This window comes from Phascolarctos cinereus, unplaced genomic scaffold, assembly GCF_003287225.1.
Source record: "Phascolarctos cinereus isolate Bilbo 61053 unplaced genomic scaffold, phaCin_HiC Scaffold_4;HRSCAF=312, whole genome shotgun sequence".
NCBI lineage: Eukaryota > Metazoa > Chordata > Mammalia > Diprotodontia > Phascolarctidae > Phascolarctos > Phascolarctos cinereus.
The window spans coordinates 667,679,776-667,698,239 of record NW_027555847.1 but is presented as its reverse complement, the minus strand read 5'-3'; the positions used below and the strand labels follow the sequence as shown (position 1 = coordinate 667,698,239).

The 18,464-nt window shown below is 48.9% G+C and overlaps 1 protein-coding gene across 7 annotated transcripts in view; it reads right to left on the bottom strand.

Annotated features, from left to right (window-relative positions):
* The window catches only part of UNC13A (unc-13 homolog A), a 91,242-nt gene that overhangs the window by 8,639 nt on the left and 64,139 nt on the right, over positions 1-18,464 (bottom strand). For 5 of the 7 annotated variants that reach the window (XM_078154023.1, XM_078154024.1, XM_078154025.1 and 2 more), the window contains 9 exons: positions 18,386-18,463; positions 16,621-16,709; positions 16,034-16,186; positions 14,440-14,563; positions 11,883-11,921; positions 9,226-9,255; positions 7,403-7,459; positions 6,961-7,041; positions 5,940-6,087 (listed from right to left, as the gene is read on the bottom strand). In XM_078154023.1, the coding sequence (XP_078010149.1) occupies positions 5,940-6,087; positions 6,961-7,041; positions 7,403-7,459; positions 9,226-9,255; positions 11,883-11,921; positions 14,440-14,563; positions 16,034-16,186; positions 16,621-16,709; positions 18,386-18,463 (799 nt within the window). The remainder of the gene's footprint in view (positions 1-5,939; positions 6,088-6,960; positions 7,042-7,402; positions 7,460-9,225; positions 9,256-11,882; positions 11,922-14,439; positions 14,564-16,033; positions 16,187-16,620; positions 16,710-18,385; position 18,464) is intronic. The other 2 variants (XM_020969408.2, XM_078154027.1) reach the window with 1 other exon arrangement.

Genomic DNA, 18,464 nt, shown 5'->3' with positions numbered 1-18,464 from the left:
CCTCCATCTCTTAGAATCCTCAGCTTCATTCAGAGCTCAACCAAGTGTCACCTCCTACAAGACTTTCTGCACCACCTCCCTGCCTTTTGCTGCTTTTCTCCTCCTCCAATTACCTTGTATTTAGTTACGTATTTACATATGGCACCTTTCCACACACCCCTCCACCACCCCAGTAGACTGTAAGCTTCTTGAAGCACAGGGATCTTTTTTATTTTGTCCTTATCTCTTATTGTCTGGTACAATAGACACAATATATGCTGGTTGGGTTCAACTGGGAAAACACATCCTAATGGCAAATATGTTACTAATATAACTTGGCTTTTCCTATATCAGATTGTGCGCCATGTTGGGGGGGGGGAGGAAGGGGGAGAAAAATTTTCAACTCAAAAGCATATGGAAGTGATTGTTGATATATCAAAATAAATTAATAAAAATTAAAAGAGAAAGAAAAAATATAACTTGGCTTTTTCCTAAATCTCAGCAGGAAGCCATGGCATCTCCCTTAAAGAAGAAAGAATTAATTTGCTGTATAACTAGGGACACTTGGAAGGCGTTGTGGGGTAGGGGATAACACACTCGAGCTTAGAATCAAGAGACTTAGACTTGAATTCTGCCTTGGACACTTACTAGGTTTGTGTCATTTAATCTCTCAGAGCCTCAGCTTCTTCATCTATTAAATGGGTATAAAAACACTTGTACTCCCTATCACATGGAGTGGTCAGAAGGAAAGCACTTTGGAAACGTTGCAGTAATAAACATGGAAATGCGAGTTGCTTGGTCTTCAGTTGTTACGTTAGTGGGATAAAGGGAGTTTTGTTATTCTAGAAGGTCACATGATACAATGGGAAGATCTCTGGACTGGGAACCAGGGACAGGAATCCTAGTCTGTCCTTTCCGTGCTGTTCCATCTCCTGCTCTCACTTTCCTGAGCTGTGAAATAAGAGGGTTGGACCAGATCATCCCTACGGTTGTTTCCAGCTTCGGCACTTTATATTTTAAGATTCGATGTTATGTGGCAGAGAATCACCTCGAAGCCTGTCTTACTTTGCTGTGATTCTACAGAGCTTGACATTAGTGCAACAAATTAGGGACAAGCTGGACGCTACTTCGCTGAGGTACTGGGAGAAATTCTCTTTTCCCTTGTGAACTGTGCTCCCTCTAGGGAGGCAAGCCGATGCAAAGAACCTGCTTAACTTGCTGTCATCAATTATTTGTCAATATACGACCTTTTCCTCAGAATATTCCAAAACCTATCACTCAGCTGCTCAGCCTCACTGTTTTCCCCCAACTTTGCATACTTTAATCACTGCATTTAGCACAGTGCCTGGCACGTAATAGGTGCTTAATAAATGTTTATTGAATTGAGTTGATCAGCCTCCTAACTTTGTACCTTCCCCTCCCAACTAACTTTTTATCACCTTCACTTGATTTTTTCCCCTCTATTTTCAAAAGATGATAAATATCTAAGCTCTACTCAGCTTGAAGAGTTTGACCATGGTGTCCATAGGCCAGGCTTTCTCTTATAGCCACAAGCAACAGAAATGACTTTAAACCAGAAAATGCAGAATTATCGAGTCAGTTCTTGAACAGCATTCTAAGGTTCCCTCCAGATCTGGCATTCTGTGTTCCAAGGTCCCTTCTTAGTCCTGACATTCCACATTCTAAAGTGCCTTCCAGTTCTGCCATTTTGTTCTGTTCTATATTTTGTGTTCTATGTTCTAAGGTTTCTTCTCTTTCTGATTTTCCATGTTCTAAGGTCTTTGCAGCTCTAACATTCTGTGGTCCATGTTTTAAAGTCTCTTATCTTTCTGGGCAGTTCCAGCTCTTTGGTGTCTGGTATCTCAATCAATCTTTTGGGAAATGTCTTGAATGGACCTTTCAGGGCCTCCTCACCTTTGAGTAGATCACATAACACTGAAGCTTAATACTGAAAGGCAGGCCCTGGGCCAGTGGCCACAGCACTGATGTGGTCCCCAGCCAGAACACTCTCTTGTCCACCCTAAGCAGCTTTGTGAGTTAAGCCTTAGTTCTTGTGCCCTGCCATGTTGAGGGCTCACGTGGTGTCTGTGATGAACTAACAATCATAGGACCATAGAACTGCACAGCTGGAAGGGACCACAGAAGGCAATTCTAACTCTGGCCTAAGCAGGAATCTTCTCAATGATGTTCCTGACAAGCCATCCTCTAGTTCCTGTTTGAACACCTCCAATGACAAGGAATTCACTACGTACAAGGCATCCCTCGCCTTCCATTGTTGGTTTGCTCTGATGATTAGGAAATTCCTCCTTACGTTGATCTTGAATCTCGTCTCTCCATGACTTCCACCCATTGCTCCTGCTTCTTTTTTGGCTTTAGGGGATGGAAAGAAAGAGACAAATTCCTCCTGCACGTAACTGACCTTCACCTACTTGAAAGCAGCTAGCATCTTCCTCCTATGTCTTCTCTTTTGACAAGCATTCCCAGTTCCTTCCCCAGGATCCTCCAGTCCCCTGCTCTCCCTCCTTTGTAATTGCTCTGGCATGTCTATGTCCTTCCTAAAATATGGTTCCCCAAATATAATATTCCAGTGTGGTCTATCCAGAGGACAGATAAGAGTGACTGTCACAGCCCCAGGGCTGTGTCTCAGGATTCCTCTGCATCCTTTCCTCGCTGAATGTCAACATGGCCTTGTAGGGAAAGAGGAATCAGGATCTACCTTCAAGTGGGACCAGTGACCGCCCAAAAGTGGGACCTGTTGCCCCCAGCAGTCCGGGCCCCAATTCATCTCCCACTCTGCCCACCCTTCTCCCACCCCCCACCACACCGCAGGCAGCTTCCCATCCCCCATGAGGGCAGGCTTGCCAGATGGGACATGCAGCAGGTGGCTGGCACTGGAGGAGGTGGTGGCTGCAAAGGGGATGAGATGGGAATCATTTATTCCAAGCAGAACCATACCAGGCCAGCTTGGCTGGAGGCTAAAGAGAAGTAGATCCAGGCTGGGGGGGAGTCCATGGATCTCCCTGCCCTGGGGGCTCAGACCCTGAGCCCCTCCCCCCACTCCCAACAAGTCACATGCTCAGCTTCATCTCCCTCCCCTCTGGAATTCGATGCTTTTTATGCAAGCGTCAAACCAGACCCAAGGGAGTTCAGGGTAAGGGGTGAAGAGGGTAAGAAGGGAGGATTGGAAGGTGGGTCACTCATCGGGCAGGGCCAGGCCCCCAAGGCAAGGGAGAGAGAAGTGCTGGGTCCCCCACCATGGGATTGGGGGAGTCAGAGCCTGAGGCCCACCCTGTTTTGCTGGCTCCAAGGGGAAGGGTCTTGCCAAATTACCCCTGCCCCCATACTTAAGGTCTGGTTCAGGGAAATGAGGGGAAAAGGCTCATTCTTTTCTTCAGAAGGCCTTTGGTCCCACTGGACCTGACCACTAGGAATTTGAGGCAGGTACCAAATGAGGCAGTGAGTGGTGCTAGGATTCAGACTGAGAGAACTGGGATCTAGTATGAAAAAAAATAGGATCTAGCTCAGAACAAGAAAGATCCAGCTTGGGAGAGAGCTGAACTGGTTCAAGGAAGGCCAAGACCAATGAATCAATTCAGTAGAGTGAGCACCTAAAATTCAGATCAAGATAACTGAATCTTGGAGAAATAGGACTCCTCCCTCTCAACTTCCCTCTCCTTCCCTCTCCTCTTCTTACATCTAAGTTTTCTCCTCTGTGAAATGGGAAGATTCAACTAGATGGTCTTTCATGTTCCTCCTAGCTCAGGCATTCTATGATTCTAATCAGGGTTGCTTTAGTTTGGAAAAGATGTTTACAAGTGGTTTAGAAAATCTTGGTTCTTAGGCCCTGGGATTTCTTCCCAGTGGTTCCTGAGCCAGGCTGGTGGAGGGGTAGTGGTATGATCTTCTGGCCCAGAGCCCTTCCCTAGCCTACCCTCCCCTTTGGAACCAGCAACCTGCTGTGCCCTCCCATCCCCCAACCCTCCTGTCCCTCCCACAGCTCAGATCCTAAATCCCTGGCCCCATGGTGGAGAGGAGGAAGTTGGGGCTGGGGTGGCCAGGGTACACCCCAGCAGGTATGAGCATAGCAGGCCTGGCTCAGCCACCAGGCCAGCCACTAGGACAGAGGGAGGGAGCAAGGGATGGGGCCTTTTACTAGCTAGGGCATTGGGAGGGTGCTTCAGGGAGTGAGGGGCAGCGACCAGGGCACCAAAAGTGCAGGGAGAGGGTACCAGGGACGGGCAGGCGGGCAAAGAGACGTACCCTTCTCAGGATAAATTTCTTCACTAAGAGTAAACCTAATACCTTTTCCACCATGAACTAGTAAAGGGCGAAAGGAGAGACACACAGAGAGGAAAAAGATGAAGAAAGAAACAGGGAAACAGAGACAATGAGGGAGACACAGAGGCAGAAAAACAGGAGACAATTAGAGACAGGCCAAGAGGTAGAGATCATGAAATAATAGAGAAGAAAATGACAGAGACAGAGAGACACAGAGGGAAAGTGAGAAAGGCAATGAGGCCCACAAATGAACATAGAGACAGAGATTGATAAGCAGAAAGAGAGACCCCAGAGACATGGAGACAGGAGAAAGGACAAGCAGAAGAGGGACAGGGAGAGAACAACAGTGTTATAGAGGGAGAGGGGAGAGTGAGGAGAGGGTTGGGAGTTGAAAGGAAGGAAAAAACAAGAAAGAGAGAAACATCAGCTCCCAACAGACAGACAGATAGACAGATGAGACAGACTGGCCCCTGGGGCTGTGAGGGGCAGGAGTTAGAGTGGCAGGCAGAGAAGGGGGAAGGTCTATGGCCCCCAGCCCTCCTCCTCAGCAGTCTCAGGTTGGGTGGGTAACTTTCCTTGTATTGCTAGATACCCCTTCCCCCAAACCCAAGGCCTGGTGGGGATTTGCGGAGGACATCTCCATCACTCCTTCCTGGCTTCTGAGTTATAATGAATGGCCTTGTACAATCCAGGATTGGGCTAAGTCAGGTGAAAGTCAAGAAGTCCTTCCTATTTAGCCTCTATCCTCCTGCCCCAGCCTGACTCTGAGCCAGGCCCAACCTTCTCAGGGGTCTCTCTACAGGAGTGAGGAAGAGTCCCACTTGACAACAACCACTTTAGAAGACCATTCCAAAATCCCATCCTGTGCTCATGTACCTGCACCCCCTCAAAGGTTCTATTGAAATGTATTTCTGACGTGGAAAATGGCACTTTGAACAGGGAGACCCCCAGAGGGTCAGTGATCCAGCTCAGAATAGGTCCAAGGGGTCTGCTCAGGCCCCCATCTACACGGACCTGCCTCCCACTAGACCTGTAGTTGATGATGGGGGCATAGAAGCTCTATGAGGCAGCCTAGGGCCTCTTCCATGGGCAGACACTTCCTCCCCCCCTTTCTCACAACCCAATCACCCCAGCCTTAGGCACTGACCCAGAAAGGGACCAGGAGAGAACCAAAAAGAAGACAGGAGGCCAGAGACATTAGCCTTCCTCAACCTCCCCATCCCTAACCCAAGCCAAGAGACATGGGAATTCCTGCTTCCTGGCAAAAGAGTTTGGCACTGAAGAAGTTAACTTGGGGTGGCCTCCTCATCCCCACCCAGCAGTGACTGTCCAATGTCCTCTACCGGCAATGTTTAACTCTACAATGATGCTCCTATGATCTCTGAACCTTGTACTAATATCCTATGGATCTTGCCCTTTCTCCTGTGGTATCATAGAGGCTCTTACCAAACCTCATCCAATGTTGCTCCTTCCTCCTCCCACCCCCACTTTATGACCCAGCCTGGAGCAGAGACCTTGAGGGCAAAAGAAGAAGACAGCTGTCATTGGTTAGAGGAATGGACTGAGGAGCACCTGGGCTTTCTTTGTGCTTCCCAGTGCCTCGGTTTGGGCACTAGGCATGAACCTCCCTCCCCTTCCACCATACTGTGCCCAGCTCTGGGCAAGGGAAGGGGAGACCTTACCCTGAGCTGACTGAGTCTGGACAAAAGTTTTGATGAGCAGGTCTGTGGCCTGCGTGTAGAGAGACAGGGCATAGCGGAGAGACTGCAGGTCTGGGCTCTTTTCCAAGAAGGTCTTCTTGAGCCCCACACCCCCCGCATGGAAGTATTGCTGTGAAGGGAGAGACTCGCTCAGGGGTGGCTCTCAAGACTCCCTCTGAGTCTAGGAGAATCAAAGCCACATTTTCCTAGGGTGCCAGGATTAATGTAGTGGGATGATTCCTGGAAGGAGCATCAGGATGGCTGGGTTCTGTTCTCAGCTCTTGTCCCTGACTTGTAATGTGACTGGTGAAATCCCTTCTGATCTCTGGACCCAGCTACCGTATCTGTTACCGTATCACTCAATCAGTGCTTAGTATTTTCAAGGTACTGTGTAAGCACTGGGGATAGAAAGAAAGGCAAAAGCATGGTTCCTTCCCTCAAGGAGCTCACGTTCTAATGCTGAAGACTCATATACGTCCAGCAAAGGCCAGGAGGATCTCTAAGGTACTTTCTATCTCTGATAGTCTACATTTTAAGTCCTAAACTTCTTTCTAGCTCTGTAACTAAGTCCTAATCTCCCCTCCAGCTTTAATATTTCATGTTCTAAGGTTCTTTCCAGCTTCATCACTGTATGTCCTAAAATGATATTCTCCTTCCTTCCTCCATGATTTCACTGCCTAGCTTCAAGTCTTTCCTCTTCAAATCCTGCCCTTCTCAGCTTTGACATTCCATGTTCTAACAGCCTTCCCAGCTCTGACACTCAGTGTCAGAGCTGGATAAGCTCTTAGGACACACTGTATCCTAAGGGCTTTCCCAGCTCTGATACTCTGTGTCCTAAAGGGCCTTCCAAGCTCTGACATTCCATGTTCTAAAGGCCTTCCCAGCCCTGACATTCCGTGTTCTAAAGCCCTTCCCAGCTCTGACAGTGTTCTAAGGGCCCTTCCAGCTCCCAGTTTCTCCTTCTTCCCTGTAGCGGGAGGGTCCTGGGATTGTGGTTACTAACCTTGATAGTGTCTAAAGCCAGCTCTACCACAGCACACTGCTTGGGGGTCAAGCTCTTGGCCTCTTCCCGTACCATGTGGTCCTAGAAGAACAGAGCAAAAAGGGAAAAGGTTGAATGATTCTGTCTGCTGACACACTAATTCAGCCACTTGATGATCTATCTGCCCAAGCCTTGGCAGCAAGGAGCCCATGGGCATTGGACTCTCGGGGGAGGCTAATGGGAAATTTTCAGCCTTTGGGGCCCTTCTAGCTCTGGCACTCTATATTCTATGAGCAGGTTCCAGAGTAATGAAATTGGAGGTCAAGGATGGTCTCTAATCCCTGACCCCAGGCTCACTCTGGATGGCCTGAAACCTGAACTGAGGAAGTCAGTATGAAGATTCCTTCCCCCAACTACTACCACATGACTTCCCCAAGTCTGTTCTCCCATACCCCCAGCTCACCTTGAGCTTTGAGAGTTGACCCAGCTCCTTGGCAGCATTGAAGATCATTTGGGTCCCCTGCAGAACATACAGAGATACCCAGGGAAGGGGGTAAGGATATGGTTGCATGTCCCTGGGTCCCACCCCACCCTCCTGTACTGAGCATCACCCCTTCACTGGACCTGGGCTGAGCCACTTTACCCTCTACAGAGTTGATGTGCCCAGGGCCATGGTGGCAGGGAGGCAAATACCAGGCCTCCTGGCATTAGGGCAAGATGGAGGCTGGCACAGATGGCCACCTGAGGAAAGGGTGAAGGCAGTCCATGGCTGGGCATGGACTCCAAGGACTTTGACTCCATCCCTGCTCAGTCTCAAGATCCCTGAACGCAGAGGATGCCACTGTGGGCCATTCAGAGGGGATCCCCAGAGCATGGGGGCGGTGCTGACTGTCCTGTAATGCCAGTAAAATCTAGACAAGAGTGCTTGGTTTGGGGCTGAACTTTCTGTGGACAGTGGTTCTCAGAAATTGCCGTCATCTCTAGGGTAGGATTTTATCTGGGGAAGTCATGTCCCCACCCCAACAAATGCAGAGTCCTGTGAAGTTATGCCCCTCTCCTCAAGAGGCCAAAGAGCCAGAGTTAAGAAAAAAGATTAGGGGGAAAAAAGAGTAGAGTGTGGGGGGAGGCAAGAGGCCAGATGTTACTAGGCCCAGGCTAGGCAGAGGCTGAAGGCAAGCTGGTCATGTACCAGTTCTTAGTCCTGTCTGGAGTCTCAAGTACAGGATTTGGGAAGGGGCTTCCAGAGAGGGAGGTAGCCCCTCCCATGTGACCCCCTGGGCTCTGTCTCCCTGGGCAGGAATAGGTGTGATCATTTCAGGAGAAGCCGCTGATGACCTTCATGGAAAAGCATTCCATTTGCCCTCTTGGTCCCCACTTCTGCCACCATCCCAACCCCTGGATGTTACAATAAGTGAGGTCCTGGCAGGGGGTGTGGGCTGTCCATAAAAAGCAGTATGGTATACAGGGGTGGGGAACCTGAGGCCTTAAGATCACGTGTGGCCTTCTAGGTCCTTGGGTATGGCCTTTTGACGCAGTCCAAGTTTTACAGAACAAATTCTTTATTAAGGGGATTTATTCTGTGAAGTTTGGATTCAGTCAGAGGGACACACTTGAGGACCTAGAGGGACACGTGCCCTCCAGGCCACAGGTTCCCCATTCCTGAAAGAGAATAATCCTACGGTCCTAGTGCCATCCTTGCCATGCCCTCATTGTGTGGTCTTGGGCAAATCACTTCTACTTTTGGGTCTCTATTTCTCTGTCCCTAAAATGTAGAAGTTGGATTAGGCAGTACTTAAAGTCTCCTTTATGGTTCTATGATTCTTCAACTAACTGGCTGTGTGATCTAGAGCAATATCCCTTCCTCAATCACAGCCTCTCTCAGGTTTCTCTTCAGTCAAATGGTAATGATAATCCCTTCCTGGCCTACCTCTGGGAAGGTGTTATGAGACTAATTTGACAAAGGGGTGTTGAAAAGAACCTAGAAAGCCCAGAACCAATGGATTGTGTTCATCTTTGGGAGGCTTCTGGGGGTAGGGGCCTCCAGTCTCCAGCCCATCCACTCCTCCTCCCCCCACCAACATGAATAAGTCGGCCAGCCGGACAGACAGAGAAAAGAGAGCGGACAGACAGAGGGACAGCACAGGGGTCCAGCTCTCCCCACGCTGGAGGGAGAGACTCTGGGGAACACAGGATCACAGAGGCAAGAGGTTTGGGAAGGGAGTGGTGGGGTGCAAGGTCATATATAGAGGGGGAAGCCAGACAGACAGTGAGAGACCAACATCTTACGTCTGAGTGGCTGGGGAGTTTCACCCTGCCCTGTGGAGAGAATAGGAGTTCAGAGGTTTCATTGACTGCTGGGGGTGGGGGTCAGTAGGACTTCCCTTCCTATTCCCCCACCCTCTGTCCTCAACCTGGCACAGTTCTGGAGCCTGCCCAGTTCCCTTGCCCATCCCCCTCATTCTCCCACTACCCACCAGCTAGATATAAAATCCTCCTTCTACTCCCCAACCCATCAACCCTCTCATTCCATCCTTGGATGGGGGGGACTCAGGGCTCAAGGTTAACATTCTATTTCTGCTGGGTTCCTTGCTGGGCACCCAGGATTGTGGGGATATAGTTGTCTTCCACATTGAAAGGCTCTAAGCCATGCCAGAGCCAGCCCCACCCACACCAGGAATGGGTGCCCTTTTCTCCTGAGTCCTTCTCTGAGAGGAGAGCTAAGCAGCTCTCCCCCCCCAACCCCCAACCCTAGTCCCCACAAAACTTGGCTCTGGACTCCTGGGGAGGGGGGAAATCACAGTTTGACTCCGCATACACAATCCCTCATACGTGGTCACATATGTCACAGCACACTTATTCCATACACACAACACACAGAAATTTTTACAAAGAAGACGCATGGACACACATATTTATATCCATAGAATCACAGAAACTCAAATTTTGAACCTAGTTCAACCTGTCCCTGAACAGGACTCCCTCCATAACAGCCCGGACAAACGGTCATCTGTCCTCTGCTTGAGGACTTCTGGAGACAGGCAGTTCCCTGCCAGTGTCTAACTGTCCTCTGTCTGCCTTTTCCACTCTTGGAGAGATCATTGTGAGAAAGCTGAGACTTACACAAAGCAGAATTCTATGTTCCTGTCACTTCCCCCCATCCCCGCTCTTACATTGCTCTTCATTCTTGCCTTCTAGGGACAAGCAGAACAGATCTAATCCCTTTCACAAATGACAGCCTTTCAAATCCTGGAAGACAGCTATTCTGTCCCCCTAAGTCTTCTCTTCTCCAGGCTAAGCATGCCCATGTCCTTCCACTAATCCTCAGCTGACATGCTCTTGAGCCCCCTCACTATCCTGGTTGTCTTCCTCTTGAATGCTTCCAGTGCTTTGGTGCCCAGAAAAGAAAATGCCACCCTAACCAGGGCAGAGTGCAGCAGGATCATTACCTCCCTCATGGGAGGTTGGGTTTTTGTTCATTTGCTTTTGTTGTTTGCTTGTTTGTTAGTGCAGTGAGAAACAGCCATTATTATTTATTTGGGTATCTGTGCTATATGGTAGATTCTCTGCCCTGCAGAGAGTACAAACAAATAAACAAACAAAAAGCCCCCACATCCCCCAAACCCTGAAGAGCAGCTAGAAGGAGTGCAAAAAATCCAACACAACACAATGACGCATACTCCCTCATCTATTTCTGAATGCAACCCTAGTTAGTTTGTTTTTCTGCCATATCACCCTGTGTTGACTCATGTTGAATTTGCAGTCCAAGTCCCTGGCCTTTTTCACAGACGATTGCTAAACATCTCCTCCATCTTGTACTTGATAATTGACTTTTAGGACCCAAGAATAGGTCTTTATATTATTGCTACTGTTTCATTTTTACTTGATTTGACCCAATATTTTGGCGCATCAAGATCTTTGGGGATCCTGACTTTTGTTCTTAAAATGTGGTAGCTCTCCCAGCTTTGTGGCATCTGCAAATTTGACAAACACGTAATTTATATCTTCATTCAAGTTGTTGAACAAAACAGAGACATAGACTCAGACATAGACACAGATACAAACACGGAAAAATGTACAAATGCACATCAACAGAAAACAAAAATGTACATGACAAATGTCAACAAATATACATACATGTTAAAACATAAGATACAGGAAACAAACATAGAAACATATAGACACAGAAACACATTAAATACACCAACATATTGATACACACACATACCTGTACACGGAATAGGCAGCCCCAACTTTTAAACAAAACACATCCCTAAAGTTCACTCCCCAAAGTGCACAGATCATCAGGATACACTATTTTGATAGCCCATGCACTATTGACTTGTCTCAGGAAGACATTAATAAGCGCTAACAAAGGAGTCACTGCCAGAAATGACATCCCCTGCTCATCAAGCAGTGAGAGAGGAAGGTAAAGTTGAAAAGAGGGGGTTGCTTCTACATGCATGTGAACAAATGTACACATGTGCACACATAAACACACACACTTTACCTTCTCTGTAGGTCAAATCCCATCTCAACAAACCATCACAATGCAAATTGTTGTGTAAGAAATAGCCCTCCAAGCCAGAGGGGATGGTCTGGTTGGTAGAGCATTGCCTGATACTGAGATATTTCAGCATATGCTGGGGGCCATTGGTAGTTTGTTGTGAGGGGATGTGAATTATATTCATTGTGCAGACACCTGTGCACTTAACACACACCTACACTCATCATACACAGAACTACCTCCCTACAAAGTCAAGCCCTGATTGTCTGTCCCCTGACTATATCTTCCCAGCCATCTGTACTCTCTCTATCCAATCCATCCTCAGTCTAACTCCCCACACAAGCATACGCACACAGGCACACAGACACACAGGCTTAGCACGGGCAGAGCTGAGTGTGGGGCCCGGGCCTCAGGTCAGCTGGGGATCGACCCTCATTACCTTCTCTAATCCCTTGCCATGTTTTCTCAAGAGCGTTCCCTGTAGAAACAATGTCACAAGTCCATCAACTATGCCAAGTGGTGTCAAGGGGTATCGTAAGGCTGTGCATGTATATATGTGTGTTTCTGTGGGTGCTCGAGGGTCCTGGTGCATGATGTGTATATATCTATGTGTGTGTGGAGGTACCTTTAAAGGAAGCTATTCACATATGTTCCTGTGTTTATTAGAATTGTGTGTGTGTGAGCACAGGAATTCAGAAATTGTCTTAGGTTTCTTTTGTAACTTCCTGGCATGCCTAGAACTGTGTTAGGCACATAATAATTATGTGTTAGAGAGGGAATAAGCATATTTATGGAGCTGTGTGAATCTCTAAGTATTTGTATGTGTGTATGACAATGCATGTTTCAGTGAGTGTGTGTGTGTGTGTGTGTGTGTGTGAATGGGGAGCCTGGGGTTAGTGTATAGCGGACATGGATGTTACTGTTATGTTGGGGCCCCTCTTCTCCCTAAGCCTTCTCCCCCTTCCCCTTCCCCCACTGAGCTGGTGGGTCTAAGATGGAAAGGGGGTGTGGAGCCTCTTGACCTGGGTCATTTAGGTATCCCCTCCCACACTGCTTTAGGAAGTCTGGTATTCCCATCTGCCCAGGGAATCCTGTTTCCCAGGGGGCCCAAAGGCCTGGCTTGTAGGTGAGTGGGGAGAAGGGAAGGGGAGAAGGGAACCCCTGAGAGGTGAGGAGAGGGAAGAGGAGAGCCTCTGAGGCCAGGAAGGAGGGATAGGAAAGCCCTTAGTGGGGATGGGAAGAGGACAGTTCTTAGAAGGAACAAGGAGAGGGAGCATTTCCTCCAATTCCAAATCCTTGCAGGCCAAGCAAGTTTATGTGACTCTCTGGGAAAGGAATCAGGGGTTCTAGATGAAGTCTCCAGTTGGAGTTGGGGGTGGTGGTGGTGGTGGCATGGTACTGGTCTGTCCCAATAGCATTATTTGCCCCACCCTGTTCCTAGGTAATTTCTGGTCAGAGACAGAAGGGGAGAGGAGAAATCAGGAATGGCAGCTTCTAAAGAGGGATCCCCAGAATTGCATACAGATTATAGAATAAATAGAATAATAGGTTCTGCCCCCCAGACTGTGTTGTTCAAAGGCAGGGCTGTGGGCACTACCCATGCCATTGTGGGCATGGGGAAGAGAGTGCAAGACTGGGGCCGGGGGGGAGAGGGACATCCCTTCCCTCCCTCAGTGGTCCCCTCCTCCCCCAAGACAAACATAAGGCAGAATCATTGAATGGCAGGGCCCGTGGTGAGTACCCCAACTGGCACCAAGCAGTCCGTCCAGGCAGGGGCTCTCGAGAACATGAGGATATTGGGGAGGTGCTGAGGCCAAGGCCAAGGCCGGGCTGGGGTGGTGAGGTGGAGTGCAGCCACACAAGACAGGGGACTGACCAACCAAGTTTGAACACTGAGCGGACAGACAGACAGAGATGGGCTGCTGTACTTACAATCATCTGCCGCAGGGGGATGGAATAATCAAGAATTAGCAAAAGATTGCCTCCTATAGGTAAGGGTTGAGGCTCAGTCTCTGTCCTTCTAGGCTGGACCTCAGGCTGGGCCACTCTCTCCTATACCTCTAAGGGTCAGTCTAAGGTGGTCTCTGCTTAACAGAGGGCTGTGTAGCCCATCATTCTGAGGTTGGCCTGCAGAAGGCACTGTCTGTTCAGTCCTAAACCGTCTGGCTTCTATTAAGTTTCACCTCTGGTGACCAGATTTGGGGTTTGGTCCCCACTGGTCCTGGGGTCCCTTCCACCACTCTTAGCAGTTCTTCATTCTCTGTTCCCATTCAGACCTTTGGCCTAATGACTCAATCCCCTTCCTCCTTTCTATGTTGGGTGTCCTGGAGTCACAGGGAGTAACCCCTCCCTCTCCCAAAAGGGGTATTGCTCTGGTAGGGGGCTCCTTTTGGGGTGGGCTCAGACAGCTTGCCAAGAATCCAACAAAGGGCTATTGGAAGGATCCCATCTTCCCCATTTTCCCGCCCTTTCTCCAAAGCCCTTCTTGTGTCTTCTCTAGGGCCATTCTCCTTCCTCATAGATCCCTTGTTTCTCTTGGGCCCCTGATGGCCTCCTTACAGCCCCAAACTCGTGGCTGATGGAGGGAGGTGAAGGCTGCAGTCTCTTAGGCTAGTCTCTCCTACCTACCCTTGGGCGCTGGTCCTGCCCTAGCTATCTTGGAAGTGTCCTTTTGGAGGAATGAACCTTTTCTTGGAGATGGAAGAAAATGAAGGGACTTCTGACCTTTCTGTTTCCAGACCTCTCTCCTGTCTCTGCTCTAGGACATCTCTGATTTCTGTCCTCAGATCTTTTTACTCTCTAATAATGCCTCTGACCCCTGACCCAAACCCATGTCTCCACTTAACCTCTTGGTTCCTGGATGTCTCTGTTCTCTGACCTGTCCATGGGTTCTGCTTGTGACTCAGTAGGCCCCAACTTTGAATTCTTGGGGCCTGCCTGGTCAGAGGCAGAGGCAGAACACAGGTGGGTGGTGGCACCCCGCAGCTGAGACTTACCGTCTGGTCTGTGAGGGGCGGCAGGACTATCGTCTTTTCCATTGTGTTCATCACCAGCTTCCAGAGCTCTTTCAATACTCGCTTCAGCACCGTCTTCTCACAAATTTTGGCAAAGAGGGTCAGGCTAGGGGTAGGGAGTGGTTAGAGGAGTTGGGCTGGCATCCATGGGTTGGCAGGGACCTCGCCCATGTCTCAGACCTTCTCCCCTTTCCCACTTCAGAAAGCACAGCAGGTAGAGGAGAGAGAGAGGTGGCACAGGTCCTTCCTGATGCCTTCTAGCTATGGGGAAGGGGAGCTCACGTCTGATAGGCTGGAGAGGATTCCAAGTATAGGCTTCCCTTGTCACTGTTCCCAGGTGACCACCATGTCTCCAGGCATATCATGCTTCCCCTCTAGTTTGCAACCCTGGTTCCATCTCTTCCTCCCCCCACCCCAAAAAAGCCACCCCTCTCACTACTGCCAGCCTTCCTTCCCTTTACTTGGCTCCTGCAAACCCCAGGCTCTGACTATAGTTCAGCCAACAAGTGATTTCTGGGCTGGGTGGAAATATGGAGCTGGTCATCTCTAAAATCTCTTATAGTAAACTCCGAAATTGTAGCACTCTGGAATTTCAAGAGTCTGCGAGTCTAAGTTTCTAACAATCTAAGAAAGTATTAGTCTAAGATTCTAGCAGTCTATGAGACAAAAGTTCTAGAATTCTATTAAGCTAAGATTCTAGAATTTTAAGTGTCTAAGATTCTAGGATTCTATTGATGGTATCCTGGAAAGAGTACTAAAATTTGAGTCAGAAGTCTTGGGTTCAGATTCTGATTCTGCTACTTAGTACCTGTATAACCTTAGGCAAATCCCTTCCCTTCTCTGGGCCTCAGCTTCCTCATCTGTAAAACAAGGGGATTAGACTAGAAGATCTACAAGGTTCCTTATAGCTCTAAGTATTATGATCCCATGAAATTCAAATGAAAAGGTACTAGTAGGGTGTTGGAGTTGGGTGAGACCTTAGTTCAAATCCTGACAGCTGGCTGACTCTTGAAAAGTCATTTCCCTCTCTCTGAGCCTCGTCATTAAAGCGGGAGTAATGATATTTGTACCGCCTACATCAAAGAGTTGATATGCAGATAAGTGCTCGGTATGCCTTAAAGTGTGAGTTGTGATTGTGAGTCTAAGAGTCGAAAATCATGATTCTAAGCTTCTGCGATAATGTTGCTGTTCCATCATTTCAGGCATGTCTGACTCTTCATGATCTCATTTGGGGTTTTCTTGGCACAGATAGTAGAGTGGTTTGTTATTTCCTTATCCAGCTCGTTTTGCAGATGAGAAACTGAGGCAAACAGGGTTAAGTGACTTGCTAGGGTCACACACTGCTAGTAAGTGTGTTCAGGCTAGATTTGAACTCAGGTCTTCCTGGCAGTAGGTCTGGTGCTCTGTCGACTGCACCACCTACCTGCATAGACGAGGAATCTATCATAATAAGATTCTGCGGTTCTCATCACGCTCACTAAGCCCTCCTTCCCAATGATCCTCCCTCCAAGCCCATTCTCCTGGCTCTACGTGATCCCTTCCCTCCTTGCTCTGGGCCCTGAGCGTGGGGACTCACTTGCTGTCCAACAAGTCCATGATGGGCTGCAGGACATTATCAGCATCCTGGGCCACGCTGCTGCAGGCACTGGCTGGCACATTTCCTGTGCCCTTCACTTGACTCAGGATGTCCCCCATCTGCTTGACACACTCTTCTATGTGTGGCTGGAAGCTAGGGGCATAGGGCTAGTCATCAGCCTGGGGCTCCCTGAAGGGCAGCCCTGATCCCCCAGAACAGGGAGGTTTGGGATGGGGGCAGAGGCAAAGAAGGGGTCAGGTGAGGGTGTGGAGTGCCTGGGGCAGAGGAATGAGGAAAGGAAGCAGAGTGATTGGGTCAGGGAGACATAGGGATGGAATGATTGAGGGGATAGAGGGATGGAGTGATGAGGTCAGGGCTGTAGTTTTGGGATTGAAATTCTTCCATGCAGACACTTCCCTCCCCCCACCACATACACACCCCCACCTCAAACCTGGCCCTATTACTCCTGGGGCCTCTTCCCAGAGTCCTCTGATGGCTGAGGTCCAGGAGTCCAGAGGCCTAGTTCTCCCCTTCCCTCCGTTCTCCCCTCACTGTGCACAGGCATACCTACACAAATACTCACACACCTGGTGGCAAAGAGTCGACTGAGCTCATCTAGCACATTATTGAGTTTCACCTGAAGCTCCTTCAGGATGTCACTGGCTTCAGCATCCAGCTGGGGACAGGGAACGGTGGAGACTGTGGTCAGAGTGGACCCATGCACTCAGAGGGGCAAGGAAGAGTCAGAATAGTTGGAGGTTCAGTCCTTCTGGGGTCAGTAGGCACCACCTCCCTCAACTGATCTAACTGGCCAGACTGACAACGCCCTTTGACCAGAGGCCCAGAAGATCATAGAATCTCTAAGGCCCTAGAGCCCAATCAGAGAAGGAATCCCTTCTAACATCCCTGAAGAGTGTCATCCAGTCTCTACTTGAAAACCTCCCTAACGCTGGAGCCTGCCTTTTCCACATGTATGTAGCTCTAGCTGTTGGAGAGGTTTTCCTTTACAATTCCCCCCCCCCCCGCTTTTTAGTAAAATATATCTTTATTGAGGACAGGGACTGTTTCATTTTTGTCTTTGTATTACTGGTGCCTGGCACATAATAGATACTTGTTGAATTGGATTGATGCTGAAATCGACCTTCCTACAACTTCCCCACGTTGTCCCTCGCCTCACCTTCAGGGAGGCCAAGTCTGATTCCTCTTCCATAAAAGAGCCCTTTACATACTTGAAGGAGGTCCACATCCCCCCAGGAAAATACCCACTTTCCTTCACTTGCTTATAGTTAGCGTGGTCTGCAGTCCCCTCGCCATTTTGATTACCTTCCTTTGGACATACTCTAGGTTGTCAGTGGCTTTCCGAAAACCTAATACCTACAACTGAACCCAGGGCTCCAGATGTTCCCTGACCAGGGAAGGGGGCAGCGGGAGGACTTCATTGTGGTCTGGACTTTTGAGACGTCCGAAGAGTCCATCAGCTGGCATGCGTACACCAGGCCTCTCTTAGTGCACCCTGAGATCCTGCTAGCATTTTTTGGTGGCCACATCACACAGATGACTCCTGTTCAACTTTCAGTTTAGTAAGAGCCATAGGTCATCTTCAGATATTACCGTTCATCCACTCATGTCCCTTTCCCTCCCCTGCACAACACACATATACACACACACACACACATACACACGTGAAAATGATTGAAGCTAAGTGTTGAGTTTTATATTTGTCTCTAATTTCACCTTATTGAAATTGGTATAAAATGCAAAGGGTTTGATGGATCCTAAGCCTGACAGCTAAGGTGTTGCCCTTGACGTTGAACTTTGTGCACTCTGCAAATTTGGTAAATCCATCATCAATGCTTTCATCCAGGCAACTCTTACAGGGAACAAGGAAAAGGAGACTTTCCTGTCTATTTATCTTCAAGTTCCTCCCAGTTCTGGCCCCTGTGAATACCATGGAAGGTCTGTATTCCTTTCTTGATCCCATCCCATGAGCCCTCCTGGTCAGTCATCTCTTCCTTAGTGTTCAAGGTAAATGAAGTTGAGTGAGTCTGGAGTAAAGGTGGAGGAGGAAGCCAGGACTCTGCCTCTCACCCATCTACCTCAGGGCCCTTGATTCAGAAAAAGAAGAGGAGGGACCCAGGCTAAGAGTTTTGTTTCCACTGATCTTGGGCACTTGCCTAGGGAGCTTGCTGGACAACCTAGTTCTGGGTAAGAGGGGACGAAGGAGTCTAAGTGGTCATAGGTCCGAGGTGATGCAAGTCAGAGAGAACAGAAGAGATCATTGAGGACATGCTGGATCAGAGAGAGCACATCTGGGGCCCCTGCTCTTCCCATGTCCCTCCAGTCAAGTCTTACCTCCTTCCCACCCATGGCCTCAAACATCTTCTCCAGTTGCACCCGAAGTTGCTGTGTATTGTTCATGAGGATGCATGGC